The sequence below is a fragment of the Motacilla alba genome, chromosome 2 (assembly GCF_015832195.1).
Source record: "Motacilla alba alba isolate MOTALB_02 chromosome 2, Motacilla_alba_V1.0_pri, whole genome shotgun sequence".
Classification (NCBI taxonomy): domain Eukaryota; kingdom Metazoa; phylum Chordata; class Aves; order Passeriformes; family Motacillidae; genus Motacilla; species Motacilla alba.
The window spans coordinates 43,594,844-43,611,979 of record NC_052017.1 but is presented as its reverse complement, the minus strand read 5'-3'; the positions used below and the strand labels follow the sequence as shown (position 1 = coordinate 43,611,979).

At 41.2% G+C, this 17,136-nt stretch overlaps 1 protein-coding gene across 4 annotated transcripts; it reads left to right on the top strand.

Annotated features, from left to right (window-relative positions):
- The first annotated feature begins 1,421 nt into the window (after window positions 1–1,421).
- Window positions 1,422–15,301, top strand: LOC119697802 (C-C chemokine receptor type 5-like). Of its 4 annotated transcripts, none has more exons than XM_038129083.1 (3): window positions 1,422–1,556; window positions 6,702–6,800; window positions 11,895–15,301. In XM_038129083.1, the coding sequence occupies exon 3, from the start codon at window positions 11,906–11,908 to the stop codon at window positions 12,974–12,976; it is 1,071 nt and encodes a 356-aa protein (XP_037985011.1). In that variant the 5' UTR covers window positions 1,422–1,556; window positions 6,702–6,800; window positions 11,895–11,905; the 3' UTR covers window positions 12,977–15,301. The 4 variants fall into 4 exon arrangements, with proteins under 4 accessions (XP_037985011.1, XP_037985014.1, XP_037985013.1 ...); XM_038129085.1 differs by lacking the exon at window positions 1,422–1,556 and adding an exon at window positions 6,117–6,305; XM_038129082.1 differs by lacking the exon at window positions 1,422–1,556 and adding an exon at window positions 6,118–6,305 and having other exon boundaries at window positions 6,497–6,800.
- Window positions 15,302–17,136: the final 1,835 nt, after the last annotated feature.

Below are 17,136 nucleotides of genomic sequence, written 5' to 3'. Positions count from 1 at the left end.
GACAAATGGGCACTTGCAATACCACACTGCAAACCAAGCAAACACAGAACTGTCTGCCCAGTCCAGAAGCTTATGCAGCTGGCACAGCTTTATCCATCAGCAAACTTGAGAAGAGTGACCTACAATAGCTTTGGAAAAATCTGGGGCCACAGATTTTAAATTAGTGAGATTTGGAGAAATAGGGTTGTGTGTGTTATAAATAGGGAAAGAGTGGCAATAAAAGAGGGCAATAAAAGATGTCACTGTATTAATATTGGGATAAAACCAGGATTCTCCATACTCTCTGCAGCAAATTTTAGATCTCCTTGCACCATATAGAGTGATCACAGACAAGCAGTGTGCCTGTTGTCTGAAGTTTTATGTGTAAGGAAATTAAGCCCTCAAACCTCAATATGGAAATATTCTTCTGCTTCACCCTGCCATTCTCCCTGTTTTATTGTGCCCATTCCTTTTTTTTCAGCCTATGATCCACACCTCCTTCTCTCCCCTGTACACTTTTCTTATCTATCCACCACAGGATAAGCAATATTCTATAACTAATCCTCCCTCCTCTTTTTTTTTTTTTTTTAATCCGATTTCAATCTTCTATTTTGTGCTGTAGGAGCACAAATAAACTAAACTTAAATGTTATTATTGGGCTATTGTTATGCGCCCAAGCAAGATAATCCTTGATTCTTCATTGCAGCTTTGCACTGCGACATGCCCCTGCATGATAAGAGAGACTTACATTTATGAAGCTCCAAAATAAACATCTCATCTCTCCTTCCAGTGAAAATTACAGGAGGGATAAATACAAAGAATATAAGGACAAATTTACATGGCATCTTATTGCAGTTAATTAGAAACAAAGGAAGTGCCAGGAGAATAACATGACACTGACCATGTTAAATGGCACAACAGGCAGATACTGCTCATTTTGAAATTTAATTTTGCTGCTGTTTTTAACTGCTGATACTTACTGCCCTTCACTAGGAAGTGTTTAGTGTGGTCACTGGGGCCTCAGAAGCATTACTCCCTAATAAAGTAATAAAAAATTTAAGCTAAAAGAGGAAAAAAACCAAACTGGAAAATTCTGGTACATTTAGAATATCTATAGCAACCAGGCTATTGGGGTGCAATATGCTTTGTACACGTATTTTGGTGACACTTGCCTACTAGGAGCTGTACTTTATCAAAAAAATTGAACAGGGGGATTTAAAAAAAAAGGCTTTCAAAGTTTGTGTCACTGCCAATGTGTTTTGTACATTTGGTGACAGTGAGAGCAATGTTGGTTTGAATGTTTGAAGTCTGGAATGACTGATCCTGGGAAGGGGGGACCCCAGCACTGACTGAGAGTGAGGAGGGCAGCACTTTTAGAAACACAGGCCAATATGCAAAACTGCACAAACCTCCAAGTGACGCTCAGCTCTCCAGAACTGTATATAGGGTTGTGCCAGTAGGACGCTACCCATACAACACGACCTATCCTGATACCAGACTTTTTGAATGGAATGCAAACCAAATGGATGGAAATAAAAGAGCCATCTGGACATACCTTGCAGGGACACGAATTTAAGGTATGGACAATTACAGACTATATCTAACCTTTGACTCTCAAAAGTACTTTCTGGTTTCTAGGGGCTGATGCTGTGCTGAGCATGGATTCTTTCACCTGATGTGCAAGAAGCCGATTCACACATGCAGTTTAGATATTTTTTTTATTTTAAATCTGGGCAGAGATGGGTGCTAGATCATGAATTCACAAAGCTAGCACACCTCCAAAATGCCAGGTGATCATTTTTATTCACTTTGAAGAATAAAAGATTGACATTTCCCACATATATACCAACCTAAAGCTGAAGTCCTTGGCTATGTATTCTCTGATCTCCATTTAAGGGAGTGCACACTTCCTTCACCCTGCATGCCCTTTGAAGAAGGGGGTTTTGTAAGAGGCAATCATAGTCTGTAGGCAGGTATTTAACTCCATTAATGACTAAGCAAACCTCTTTGCCTTTATCAACAGTTTCATTTTCTTTGCAGCCTAAATTATAGCGTCCTCCTGTTCTTACTTCTCAGGTTATAGATTTTGGTTCTTGCATGTTTGGTTTTTCCTTAATTTTTCCTAAGTTCTGTTATTTATCCTGCACTATACTTCAGTGAATTTTTAACTCTCTCAAGCTACTTTATTGCCTTACTGGCATATACTTTGTCATCAGACTCTGTTCACCCTTTGTGTGACTTAGTTTTCGCTGGGAAGAAATTAGGTGCGGGATTTTCCCAGCCTGCTTGATAAAAGGCCCAGAAGTTACAGATATATCGGTGAAATTTCGTCCGATTGGCGGGAGGAATGATGAGCAAGACTCCATGATATCAGAAGGCTAATTAATTACTTTATTATACTATGTTATTTTATACTATAGTACACTGCATCTAAACTGAGACTGAACAAGCACTCAACTGAACAAAATATCCTGACTGTCTGCTGACCAACAGTCTGGACAAGCGCTTGGCCCTGACAGGCCAAGGAAACAAAACACCATCACTTTGGGTAAACAGTCTCCATATTGCATTCTACTTTGGCACAACACAGGAGCAGCAAAGGAGATAAGAATTGTTTTGATCATTCTCTTCTCTGCTTCTCTCAGATTCAGAGAATGTGAATACCACACAGGAGGAGCATATCCAATGCACAGATGAGATAGCTCCAAAACACCAAACTCTAGACCTAGAATTTATATACTATAAATTTACCTGAAAAAAAATTAAAGTGTGTGGATTAAAGGTGTATTTAAAAATTTGATTCTGAGAGATTAAATTTTGTGAATTGCATAACTGTGGCCTAAAAGTAAAATCTATTGTATAATGACAACCCTTTATCTACAAATTGGTAGAACATACATCACAAACATGGATAAAAATAGAAGAAGGAAGCAACGCTCTCCTCCTCACTGCATAAGTAAACATTGTTCAGTAAGAGCAGCTTGGAGAAAGCCAAAACAAAAATAATACCATGGCAATAAGAGATAGGATGTGCTGCAATGTATAATGACATATGTGCCAAATTTACAATGAAGAAACAAACAGCATAAAAATAATAGGTGAAAAAGCCCCCAGCCTTTGATGTCATTGACAATAAACAGCAATGTGAAGAAATGTTCATCAACTTTAGAAATGCTTGTGTCTTCCAGAATTTGGTTTTGTAACCCATCTTCTTTTACATGTATGTGTGAAGTGTTTTGGTTTTTTTTCACCAGTCTCTAAGATAGAAATCTTAGGGTGTGGTACCTCATGCTTTTCCCCTGTTCTCCTCAAAAGAATACATCTCACAGATGTTGAGAGTGGGTGTGATTGTGATGGTGGCTCAAATGATGAGTCACCAGAACTTGAGAGCCTGAAAGAAAAGGCTGATAAGGAAAAATAGTCTAAGCAATAAAGTAGTTTGAACGGGATGTTTTTATTCAGCCTCTTTAAGACATTTGAAGACATTTGTTACTGATGAAATAAAATACATGCTAATACTAACTTAGTTTGGACACAGATGTTGTGAATAGAACAAATAACAAGATTCATCTACTTCATGTTCACTTGTCTTCATTTGACCTCCTCTCCAGATGAAAAGAATTAATCTTTGCTGTAGCAATAGACTTTTAATAAGACTGTTGTTCTCTATCACACTGTGTATACCTAAGAAAAGCATTTGTCATTCTGCCCCAGCGTTCCTTCTTCCCCCCAGCCTTTCTTCTTCAGGTGGCGCAAGTTTGCAATAACTTGAATGGAAACCGTTAGTTGAATTTTCAAGTTTCTGTAACCATAATTATACCTGATGACACTTGTGTATCACAGGGGTATGTGAGGTTTTGGTATGTGTCCTAGCAGCCAGTTTGGTACCGGTGTAAATCTCACATAAATTACAGCATCTCCTCTGGGAGTGCCATGCCACTCAGATCCAGACACTTCAGTGTGATGGGCTGATTGCTGTAAAGATGAATCATATAATCAAACATTGGATAGGAAAGATTGACAAACACAGCTTGGCTTGACAGTGTACATGGCTGCACACTTGCTGAGTACATGAGCTTCAGCACCACAGATGGGGAATGTAGCTCACTTCCATTCCAGGGATATCTTTATGGAGGGAAGGAGCATCAACACCACTAAACATAACTCTGACTCATCTCTGAATGAAAACCATGATAGGTAAAATTCAAAGCAATATCAACCCACTGAATCATTGCTTTTGTTATTGAACAATAGCTTCAGTTTCTTGGTAAAATGATAAGGTTCAGCTTAGGTAAAGAGCCTTAAAATCCACTGGCATTCATGAAAAGCAGCAGTGCATTTATTCAAAGAAATGCTTGGCAAGGGATTGAGAAAAACTGAGAAAAAACTGACTTGCAACAAAGGATGTGTTGCTTGCATTGTCCATACCTGTGTTCACACACACACACAGGATGGAGGCAGCAGAGAAGAGAAGGTGAGACAGCATTAAGATGATCAGCCCCAGATTAGTGTGCTGAAATTTCAGACTGGATGGGAGACCAATTCCTGTAGGAAAGATCTTGTCCTAACAGCACTGATGAACAGCACATCACCCAATGCCCCACAGACAGCACAAGGGGATTGGGCTTACCTACAGCCTCCTGCAAGACCTGACCAAATCTGGCCTCCCAGCAGCTCTGCTTATCTGCAGCTGGGGCAGAGCTAATTGTAGATATCCTGCAGGTGCTGACAACAAAGTCACACAACCCAGTACTTGGGCTGCCAAGTGCCATCGTAATTCACACTCTCTGGAGATTTTCTCAGCCAGCTGTAAGATGCAGCTGGTGAGCAAAGCAAGTGCATTCCCCTTATTTAGCTGTTTCAACCGTGAGTGGCAGAGGCCCTCTGTTGGTGTGCAATATTCTTCATCAGTAAATAACATGTCACACTGTGCTTGCTGACCAGACTGAGCTATGGGAACTAAAAGCTATAATCAACAAAATCAAACATATTAATAAAGCAAATGAGTCTGAGGGAACACGGGACTATTTCTGAAGACCAGCCTACCACAGGTCTCAGTTTAAAGCAGTAGTGGTAGTTGTTCTTGTTAGTCAAAATGCTGCAGGCAAGTTTTGCAGGAGCATATTTCAGAATTAAAAGGCTTGATGAAAAACAGGCAAGTCCGGCAACAGATTTGAGACTGTTTCCCCTGTAGTGTGAAATCATGTAAGGGTTTAGAGTCTCCAGTGGGTTAAGTAACACACATCAATCAATGCAGTCTTCATGAAGAGATACTTAAAATATCTATTAATTTTAGTATGTAGATTGTTTAGAAATTATATATTGAAAAAGTCATTTGAGACAATACCTTGTTGCAGAATTATAAGCATTCAGTATGAAAACAGAATTTTTAATCCAGGAAAGTTAGGCAGTAATTGGGAACTTGTCTTAAGTGTAGTGGAAACAGTATTAGAAGCAGCTATTTCCACTGAATGTGCAGGGGGTCTAATATAGTCAGTCCATCAAGCATGGTGGGGTGAACGTACTTTAATTTTGATCCTGAGACTCCAGCCTTTAAAGAGCTCATTGGAACAGCTGATTAGAAAAGGAAGAGAAGAATTCATTTGTACTATGGAATAAAAGTTAGTCTCTCATGCAAAGAAGGGTTGACAAGGAAAAGAGAGTGAGCTTTTCACTCTTTACTGTCTCCCCACAGATCTGAGGGATAACTCAGAAGCCGTGATTCCCTTAGCTTCTGTTAAGAAATGGCAGCATCCAAAGAAAGACACCATTGTGCTTTTGTTTTAAAATCTTTTAAGGATACCAAGGAGTGAGTGCAGAAAAGGCATCCCTTTAGTGGCTTCACTGATGGGATGTGATCTCCAGAATGCTACCAAGAAATGTCAAGGAGAGGCAGGGGGTAGTACTTCACCAGGTATCTTCTCAGGGGCTCTCTCTAAGGGGTTCTCTGGCATGTGGTCAGGCACCATCCCCTTTCTTGCTTTCTGCATTTTTCCTACTTCTTTTGTCATTTTTTGATGTCCAGGAAGGATCTAGAAATCTGCTCACAGTGCAGCTTCAGTTTAAAAGTCAGAGGAATCAGATAGGAGGAAGGAAATTGATAAGAGATCAGATTTTTATCAGGCTTTTCTAAAGTTTAATTCCAAAACATAAGTAACAGTGTTGTTTTAAAAGATCAGACTCAGTACACAGACTAAGTCATAGTCTTACGAGAGGGATTAAAATAAAAAACATAGTCCAGAGGACAAGGTGAAAGAAAAATAGGATTGATCAACTATCCTGAAATATAAGGACTGCAACTCAGAGCAAGACAACAGAAAGTGCAGGTAATTCTGAATAGAAGCATAAACTTTATTCAAAGGCTCCACATTTTCTTAAAGGGCAGAAAAACATAAAAGAAATGTAATGACTTAAAAATGTAAAGGGATGAACCGCATGTAAACTGTTCTTGATTCAAACAGGTTAGCTAAAAGAAAAAGATAAAATAATTATATAAACCGTTTTTCTAAAACTATAGTGCTGGGTTGTGAAACTTCAACTCCTAGGAGGATCCTCTAGAATTTCAACATATCTGCACGTCTCAAGAGTTAGAAAAGTAACATCTGATGACCCATTTTTAGAAAAAAGAGAACCAGAGAACTGCTCCTTCATTTTTATTTTTTTTAATGAGAATAGTTTTTTTTGCTTGAAGTTTTCAAATTGGTACATCCTTCTTCACACAGGAAGACGTGTTTTTGACCTTCTTTTTGTGACGGACAAGTCATTTTAGCATTACTCATATTGTAATAATACAAGACATCACCTGCACCATAAGATACATGGTAAGTCATCTTTGCCTCTTTTATTTCTTTTTACATTTAGTAGCTGCATAGGTAGTACGATGTCTGAAGTGAAACATACTAGTGGAATCCTCCAGTGTACTCATCTTTAAAAATCATACCGGCAAAATGCATTACATATGTTAAATGGAATACACTAGCTTTAAAGGACAAAATCACTAGAAGAGTGATTTTGAGTGAGAAGAGTGATTTGAGTGAGAAGAGTGATTTGAGCAGAGCTTCCAGGTAGGAAAAGAAATAAATCTCTAGTGACTGATCTGAGTAAGAAACATAATGGAGTATGCCTCCCTAATTTTGTCTCTGGAAACGATGTGCAAAGATGGAAATATGGATTTTAAAACTGTTACTTCAAAACAAAACAGTTGTTTGAATGTTGAGTTATTTAAGGGTACTTATGCTTCTCATAGGACGACTACAGTAAAACTAGTGTTGTATTTTAGAAACTGACTCATTGGATCCTGTTTACGTGCAGGACTTTACACTTAGCACTTTACCTCCATTTGCCACAGCCTTAAAATTATTACTATTTTATGGAACTATGCAAATGAACTGAAACTCACTTTAATAAAATCTTTGCCTCTTAAAGCACAGAAAGCTGTGATCTGAAACTCAGCATGAATCAGGGATACCAGTTTACTCAGCTTTTCTGTGGTGAGCCTTTCTTTTAAAAAATGCAGGACTGCTACTCTTCTCAAGCAGAGAAACAGAATTCGTATAGCAGATTGCAGGTTTCTGTAAATATTGCATTTATCTAAACTGTACTCAAAATTATATAGAACTTTTTTTTAAAAATATCGTTTCTTCAGAGATCTTTGTTGACTACCTTTTGGGGTATTTTTAATGATCAGGAAACATAAGCCCAGTCAGATCTCTCTAATTAGGTGAACAACCTACTCTAGTTAGTGAACTGATTAACCCAGTGAAATATTCCAATCTGTAGCCAGTGTCTCCTAGAACATCAAGATTATAGGCTAAAGCACAAACCTGCTTATAGTTCTTTTCTCTGAATTCCAAATTAGTATTTTTAGTCTCCATTGTCAGCATGTGCTGGATACTATACTCAATTCAGAGTAGTAAATACTTTTGCAGAGAGACTTATGAAGCAAAGGCTAGGCTAGAGGAATGGGGCTTGGTTAGCAGAAGCAACTGCTCAACGGGGAAGCCATATATTAAGCATGCAAAAAGGGTTGTAAGGAAGAAGATAAGATGCAGGGAAGATGTGGTAGTCATTCCAGGAAGGCAGAGGAAAAAGAGAGAAGGCATTGAGATAACAGTTAACAGGAAGTAAGGTCTGTCACAAAAAGAATTATCACAGTAATATCAAGGCAGAATTTTGCTATGAATCCTATCAATCGCCTACTCATAAAATCCCACTCTGGGTTCATGACTTAGTTGTTTTTCATACCCATATTTATGCATGACCATCCCACAGGTGCAAAATGAACAAGACAGGGAGTGCTGGGTCTGTCACTCATCCCATAATCCCAGTATACAGCATGGCTGACTGACACATTCTAAATGAGGACACTCAGCTATGTGCAGGGATGTACTGTCAGGGCATACAACATGGATCTAGCAAGTCTAGCTGAAGGAAATCTTAGATATTTACTTGGGTAATGCCTGAGTCTCATAATGTTTTGAAGTAAATTTAATGTTTTAGACCAAACTCACTTTTTCAAAAAAAGTGTTGCTGAAAGTATTTAAGAAATATAAACCCTTAGCTACTTTGAAATCAAGATATTTACTGACAACAGATAGAGCCACAGCCACTTCCTTTACCAACAAAACCATAACTGCTGCAATGTAACAACTACATAGAATGACTATAGAAAAAAACTGTTTCACAGATTGCCAGAATTTCCTAAAAGAATGTCTTTGAAGAGGCTGACAGCACTTATTTGTCATCAAGAAATTGCATCTGGGCAAAGCTAAGACCCAAACAATTACAATTTGCTAATTGTTATGGTTTGACTCTGGCCTAATGCCAGTGCTCCTATGAAAACCTATCTTCTCCTGGTGTCTGCTGTGAGATGTGATTAGAGACAGAGCAAAGCAGGCCTCCACTTGCAAATAAAAGGAAAAAAAACTTTATTAGTACACAATTATAAAATGGACACACAGAGCAGAATGGAAAACCTGTCAAACATTTCTCCTCCCCCCACTCAATTTTCACAGAATGACACAAAACTTCAGTTCTTTATCCAGTCCATCACACTCTTCAAATAATCAACACAGTCTATCTCTACTTTTCCGACAATTACCTCTCATTTTATCAAGGAGAGAAGAGCCCCCCCTTGTGCCACAGGCCAATCCCCGTCACTCAACAACTGCACGTCGTGACTTCTTCCTTCCATGTTCAGTGCTCTCACCACTGCACATGGACCAGAGCTGCTTTTAGGGTTTCCCTTTCAAGAATGCCCAGTTCCAGAAGAGAACGACAGTCTCTCACTGTTTTGGGACACCAGTCCCCCCCAATATTTCACCCCCTGGGGCCGAGGGGTCTCACCATTACTCATCACCTGTCGTCTCCGCTCACGTCACTCCTTGGCGCCGCCTCCTCCTGTTCGGGACACCAGTCCCCCCCAATATTTCACCCCCTGGGGCCGAGGGGTCTCACCATCACTTCTTTGGCGCCGCCTCCCCCTAAAATGCAGTCTCTGTATTACAGGAAAGATTCTGCTCATGGCTATACAAGAAAGAGTCCAGCCAAAAGCCACTCTGTCATCTCCTCCACCTAGGATTTCCTCAGCTTCTCTCCGTCGGTCTTCACTTGCACCGCTCTCTCACCTTTTATATTTCCTCTCATCCGTCTCTCTCTCCTTCGACTCCCGGAGGATCAGCATTTGCCAGGTTTCCACCTTCCGCAGAAGGGTTAAAATCACAGTTTCTGCTCAGCTTGAACTCCCACACTCTCAGCACTCTTCATTGGGCACGGTTTCCATTGCCCCCCCCCCACTTCTCTTCCTCGGCCCGGCCGGTGCTATCAAGTTCAAGATAGTACTGGCACCTCTCTCTCACTCTCTCTCTCCCGAGGAGGGGGGGGGGGGGCTGCCCACTGCTTCTCTAAGTTCCTCCACCCCTCCGTCTCTATAGGGAACTCACTCTTATTCAAGCCATCGCCTCTCGTCTCCGGCCCATGGCTCCGGCCTACCTCCCCCGGCCGCATGGCCCTTCCCCTCCCCCACCCAGCCCGAGGCTGGGCAGGGGAGGTCTGAACTCTTCCATCCACCAGAACCAAAAGAGCTAAAATCTTATGAGCTCTCGCTTTTAACCCCTGTGTTCTCAGAGGCGAATCCATATCCTCAATGGTCAAACCAGGTGCCAATATCTACATCTGGGCACCTATTGGTTTGACTACTACCACCTCCCAAAAACTCATTTCCTCTCAAACCACGACACTAATATTCTCTTACCCCTCATTCTCCAAAAGAAAACTTTACACTGTACTCAACATACAAAAGTAATGTCTGACCATCGATGTTGTTGTTCTTATTATTCTTAGGAGCACAGCTGGTAGCCAGACTCAAAAACTGGGGGAAGGAGCATAAAAACATTTTGCAAAAGTAGCATTTCTTTTTGCACAAGGTGCAGATTTTGCTCCAACAAAACTTCCTCTTTTGGAGCAGATGCATATCTGCACTGTGCAGCATAAGAATCTCCATCAGGAGCTGGCAGCAGAACCTCATTTTTAAGCTCACAGACCTAGCAAATAGCCCCTTCCTCAAGACCTCATCTTAGGTTTAGCTAAGTCAACCACTTTGACACAGATTAAGGACACTGTCATTTTAAGCAATTTATATATACAGCAGTAAATAGTCTATTCTCATGAGGGGTTTTATCTACAAGCACAAAGAGATGCTTTGGAGATTTAACAAGCTCTAAGTCAGAATGGACCACTATGAGCTTGTACCAGAAAGCAGAGCCTGTCTCTCAGTCACTCCAGCCATGGGCTGAGTTTCTTCAGTGACATTTAGACTTGCAGAGCTCAAGTGCAGACAGAATGAAATGGTGGAGGTTTTGAGACTGTGGTCTCTGCAAAAGATGCCTGCAATCACACAGGGCAGACCACACCACTGAAAAAAGTGCATTCAGGAAAGGAGAGAACACTGGGGCATGAGCATTCAGGGATCACACAGCAACCTGGGCCAGACACACTGCCTGAACTCTTCTACATCAGGAGCACTCTGTTGCCTTTGTCTAAGAACAGGCATGACATTTCCAGGAACAGGCTGATTTCAAAACTAACACCATGCCACCTGTCTGTCATGAAGTGTCTGATAAAAGAAGTCATGATGGCACAGGAAGACAGAGCAGCCCTTTAATCAGACAGCAAGTAGCTCTCTCTGAGTGGCTACCAAAGGCATCGATTGCATTTCCTCACTAAGTGACCAGGGAGCACTTTTGGTCCCTCTGACACTTCACAAAACCCTCTGCCCAGATTCTCATGGGACACACAGGAATTCATCTGTATTCTCTGGGGGTCTGTGAGAAGACAGTTGTCCTAAGCTTTTCAGAGATCAAGTAAAACACACCTGTGCTTCTGCATCTGGCTCACAGTCCTACCAGGGACTTGGGAAAAGGGGAGGCTTTGGAGATTGGGGGGGCTGATATCACAGTCACAGCTTTTCTCTGCTCCCAGTGTGTAGCAGAATTTGCCTGATGGCTTTTACGGCTCTGCTGCACACTCACCTCCCAGGCCCTGTCTCCTAGCAAGGGAAGGCCAGTCCCTCACAGAGTGCCTAAATGAAAAGTAGCCATGGCTCAGATTCAATCCACCATTCCTCTGTTTCTGGTTTAGCCAGGCAGCTGACGACCTCTACTGAGAAGGAAAAATGCACATGACAATGTACACGTGGGAAATGATACACTGCACACTTCCAACATGAAGCAGTGTGACTTCCCAGATGTATATGTGGGTTTCGTGGGAGCTCTGCAATTTCATTCTCTTGACATTGTAATGCTTGTGTGCTCATCAGCAAAACTCATTTCAAATGAGAACATCAGCATGTTGCATTCTCTTCACTGCAAAGCTTGGAGATTCCTCTAGTTTAATGTCTTTTTTGTTGTCCTTTCCAGACAAATACACCATGGGAAATGAAACCACAGACTACACTGACTGGCCCCTAACAACAGAATTTGACTACAGTGATTCCACACCTTGCCCTGCAACTGAGGAAAAGCACTTTGCAGCAAAATTTTTGCCACCTCTTTATTCTTTAGTGGTGATATTTGGCCTGACAGGCAACATGCTTGTTGTCCTTATCCTGGTAAAATACAAGAGGCTGAAGAGTATGACTGACATCTACCTGCTCAACTTGGCAATTTCTGATCTGCTCTTTGTATTTTCCCTACCTTTTTGGGCTTATTATGCAGTTCACGACTGGATTTTTGGGGAGGCGCTCTGTCGAATTCTGTCAGGTGTCTACCTCCTTGGCTTCTACAGTGGCATCTTCTTCATAATCCTGCTGACCCTGGACAGGTACCTGGCCATAGTGCACGCCGTGTTTGCTTTGAAAGCCAGGACAGTTACCTACGGCATCCTCACCAGCGTTGTCACTTGGGCTGTCGCTATTCTTATTTCTGTCCCTGGGGTAGTATTTCACAAAACTCAGAAGGAAAGTTCAGGCTATACTTGCAGTGCTCATTATCCATCAGAGCAGAGAAATACATGGAAGCAATTCCTCACTTTAAAAATGAACATTCTGGGACTTCTTATTCCAATGTTAATCATGATCTGCAGCTACACACGAATTATAAAGACATTACTGCAATGTAGGAATGAGAAGAAACATAAAGCAGTCAGACTTATTTTCATCATCATGATTATCTACTTTTTTTTCTGGGCACCATACAACATTTGCATTCTCTTGCGTGATTTTCAAGGTGCATTTTCCATCTCTACTTGTGAAGCAAATGGTCAACTGCACAAAGCAATCCAAGTGACAGAAACAATCTCAATGATCCATTGTTGTATCAACCCTGTAATCTATGCCTTCGCTGGAGAAAAATTTAGGAAATATCTTTGCAGCTTTTTCCGAAAGCAGATTGCAGTCCACTTGTCTAAATACTGTCCTGTTTTCTATGCTGACACAGCGGAACGAGCAAGCTCCACCTACACACAATCTACTGGAGAACAAGAAGTTTCTGCTGCATTATAAGTTGCGCCTAAGCGAAAAAATGGAATTTACTCTTGTGAGATCAAATCTATGATGAAAGCCTGCTGAATCTCTCCTGGATACTGTCTCTAAGGCAGCTGAAAAAAAAAATCACAGAATACAGATTCACCAAAGTTTGCATTTGCTCACAGACTTGGGTATTTGTAAGTATATGAAAAGGATGTAGCAAATTACCTGACTGGGGGCCGGAGCTAGCAGGCTAACAGATTTTCTGAAGTGAACTAGAGGTTATAAAGTTACACTGGTTCTTTGGAAACATCTCTTGACTTTGTGCATCACACAAGATACCTCACTCATTTAAACTCAGTCATATTTTTTACTAGTCTGGTTGTCTGTCTCTGTAAATAATGCTAAATTACTAAGGTCTGTCGTATAGCATAGAATGGAAAATTTCACACACTTAGAATGGACTCTGATATTTCATGGTATATTTTCCTTTGTGTATGGTTGAGTCCCAACCACTTGGATCTTTCTCATAATAGTTCTAACTGCTAGGGGCTAATACCTGAGTGACTTCGAGTTTCATACTTCTGAAGGGTCTCTTTTACTTATCTGCTCTTATATGCTACTCATGCTAAAAATAATATAATTGAACTATCATTAAAAAACTAATGTCCTATAGCTGATCAGAAAATCAGTGTAGTGACAGTATTTTAAAAATAAAGTATTTTCATACGGAGCTTTAACCAGATTGGATCAAATGCGGAGGGTGAGTCAAGAGTGTTTTAGTTTTTTAGTGCAGTGATTTTGCTTGCCTTTTTTGTAGCCTACATAAGAGAAAAACTTTTAAAAAATGGATGCAGGCATAATGGCTATCACCACAACAGCGGTGAAACAGATGTGAAAATGATTTCTGAACTGGATTGACACAGATGTTTTTAGAGATAAGTGTATGTTATAAACATTTAAGTTAACAAAACATCTGAATAAGTAAAATATTCCCTGTTCTACAGAGTCAAGGGCATAGACCATTTCTCTTTTGTTTCAGAAGCTGGTATCATTTGGGGGGCTGTGACAATGGGTTTTTTTGCCATTTAGGAGTTTTACAAGGAGCAAAATTTCCACAATTAGTAAGAATGATGGTTAAATATGACTGATTCTCCATAAAGCTCAGAACCTGTAAAGCATGGGAACACTTAGAAAACATGAAATAAATATTGGGCTACTCAGGTTATTAAGAACATACCATAATCATAGTATTAATTAATTTGGGCCAATTTCTCCACTTAGCAGTTCTTATGTTTCCTCTAGGACATATGGCATTGGACAACTTTGGAGACAGGAAATAAAAAGTGAATATTTTGCTTGCTGTTCCTATCCAGAAGGGCATTTCTGTTTCCCAGCTTCACTACACAGCCTTTTAAATAATATTTTCAAAGAACCAAATGTTTCAAGAAGTTTCAAAGAAATTTTACAGTGGAAAGTGCTTGTGAAAGCAGGAAGTGAAACAGGGAAACCTTTACTTATCAAACCACTTGTTTTGTGTTATTTATTTTGTCATATTAAGTTCCACTTTGGAACTACATCCACATGGGAAGTGTAACAGAAGTATACCACACTTTCTCATCTCATTTACAAGATTTTCAGGTGCATATTCTTCTTTAAGGCCCTGTGCATCAATTTCTGGACTTTGTACATGCTTTTAAAATGGGTAAATATATCAGCATAATGACAAATACATGCCTTCTAGTCAGGCGTGTATTTTTTTTGTTTTTGTTTTTGGTTTTTTTGTTGGTTTTTTTTTTTTTTTTACTCATAGAATACGTTTATGAAAACTGTTTTATATTTTATTCTGCTCTTGAGAAGAACTTTCACTAGGTCTTAAAAACACCTTGCCTTTAGGAAACTGCTTTCTCTGGAGGGCTTTGATGCCAGACACAGTGATGCCTCTTTGTCAGCCCTTCAGGAGCAAAGCACAACAACCAAACGTGCGCGGGCACACTGACAAGCCTTCTGAGAGGCAGGTCTAAACTGCCCTGATCCTTCTACAGCATGGACCTCTACTCACGGGTCTTTCTAAGCAACAAGCAGCTTCCAGAGGAAAGAGGTGGAACTGAGGTTGGTGGCCCAGCGGTTCAACAGCTTATCAAGAGTTTCCATCACTTCACTGGAAAGGGATCACACTTCAGCTCCTGAAAACAAGTCATATTTCAGCGACAGCAATGAACTGTGATCCACATTCAAGGAGACAATTGAAAACACAGTATTTGGTTGTACTGCTGGTACATTCAGTTAAGGACTCTGCCAATAACTGTAATAATACTTTGTATTATACCATCATTAAAGTTGGTTGACTTTTTTGTTAGACTTCTTGATCCTTCCCCAACTCCATACCCTTATTTTACAGAATAGCCCAGAAGAATGAAAAAGGAAAATAAATTCCTCTTCATAACACTGAAAGAACAGGCAGGATAGAACTAGGGGTTTTACAAATGGACTAAAAACCAGCATAATCAAATAACCATCAAGATAACTCCAGTGCTCTTAACTGCTTATCATTAATAATCTAATAATAATTATGCTATTTTGGTTGTCATTACATTTGGTTTTGTTTACTTTTACCAATGGGAAAAGCAGTATCTCAGACAATTCACACTGATCCTAGATGATTTACATTAGTGGTTTTTAAAATAAATAAGCGTATAAAAGAATTCCAGTGTATTTAGTGACCTAAGTAATTAGGTCATCGAGCTAAAATCTAACAATTACAGTGGACGTGCGCACACACTTCCCTTCAGTTCTCAAGATTACAGTGCCATCATGTGGTCTCACTGTAAAATTTGATGCCAACAAACATGCACTACTCCAGGCAAGCTTTTGTGCTTTTCTCATTCAAAACATTTTCTAGGATGAATTTCTTCGCAAAAAGAGTGATTAGGTATCGGAATGGGCTTTCCAATAGGAGGTGTCACTGTCCTTGGAGGTGTTAAAGGACTGGATGTGGCTCTCGGTGTGGTGCCATGGTCTGGTTGACAGGGTGGTGTTGGTCATGGGAGAGACTCGATGATCTCAGAGGTCTTTTCCAACCTAATTGATGCTGTGATCTCTTTTCCTAAGAAAATCTCCTAATGGAATGACTCCCCCCACTACAGGCATTATCAGTAATATGCAAACAGCAGCAAGCCACTGTAGTCACTAAGAGAGGAAGCGAGGTCCATTGGGTGCGTAGGCAGGGTCACCCTGTCTCAATGCAGGCAGATGCCAAGAGTGCGGTTCAGCATTACAGACCCTGCTCTGGAAGGAGAGCATTTGCTGTTCTTGCCCACAGTTTGGAAGCTACAATCTACAAGAATGAAAGTGAAGTGCATGGTCCTACACCTGCGTCACGGCAATGCCAGACACAGCTCCAGGTTGGATGTAGAAGCGATTGAGAGCAGCCCAGTGGAGAAGGACTTGGGGGGTGATGGTTGATGAAAAACTCAACTCACTCCGCTCTTCTCTGGCCACAATTACCACTGCACAACTTTTTTGTTTTCTTTCTTCTTAAATGTATTACCACAGAGGCATTATCGCCATTTCTAATTGGTCCAATCCACCTTTGGATCTGCCAGGGGTTGGCTCTGCCGGACACGGAGGAAGCTTCTAGAGGCTGCTCAAAGAAGCCAACCCAACCACCAAAAACCAGGCCTCGCAAAGCCAATACGAAGTATCTGAAGAGGGCCTGCAGGGAAGCCAGAGAGGGACTCACAGTCAGGAACTGCAGTGATAGGACAGAGTAATATATATAGGGCACAAATTGCAAGAGGGGAAATTTAGGTTAGATATTAGGAAGAATTTTTTTCCTGTTACAGTGGTGAGGAGCAGCTTGCCCAAGGAGTTTATGGATACCCCACCCCTGGCAGTGCTCAATGCCAGGATAGAGTATAGGGTGTTCAGTAGGACGTGTCCCTGCCCATGGCAGGGGAGCCTGGGGCTAGATGATCTTCCAGGCTTTATCCCTCTGCGATTCCCCAAGCTGCACTCCAGCCTCTCCCTGCGGCCCCGCCCGCCCTCAGCGCGGCGCTCGCCCCGCCCTCTCCCCCACGCGCGCTCCCAGCGCCCCCTGCAGGCGGAGCGTGAGCACGCAGCCATGCTGCGCCCCCGCTCCCGCCCCGCCCACATCCGCCGAGGCCCCGCCCCCTCCGCCCTACCTCCCCGTGCCG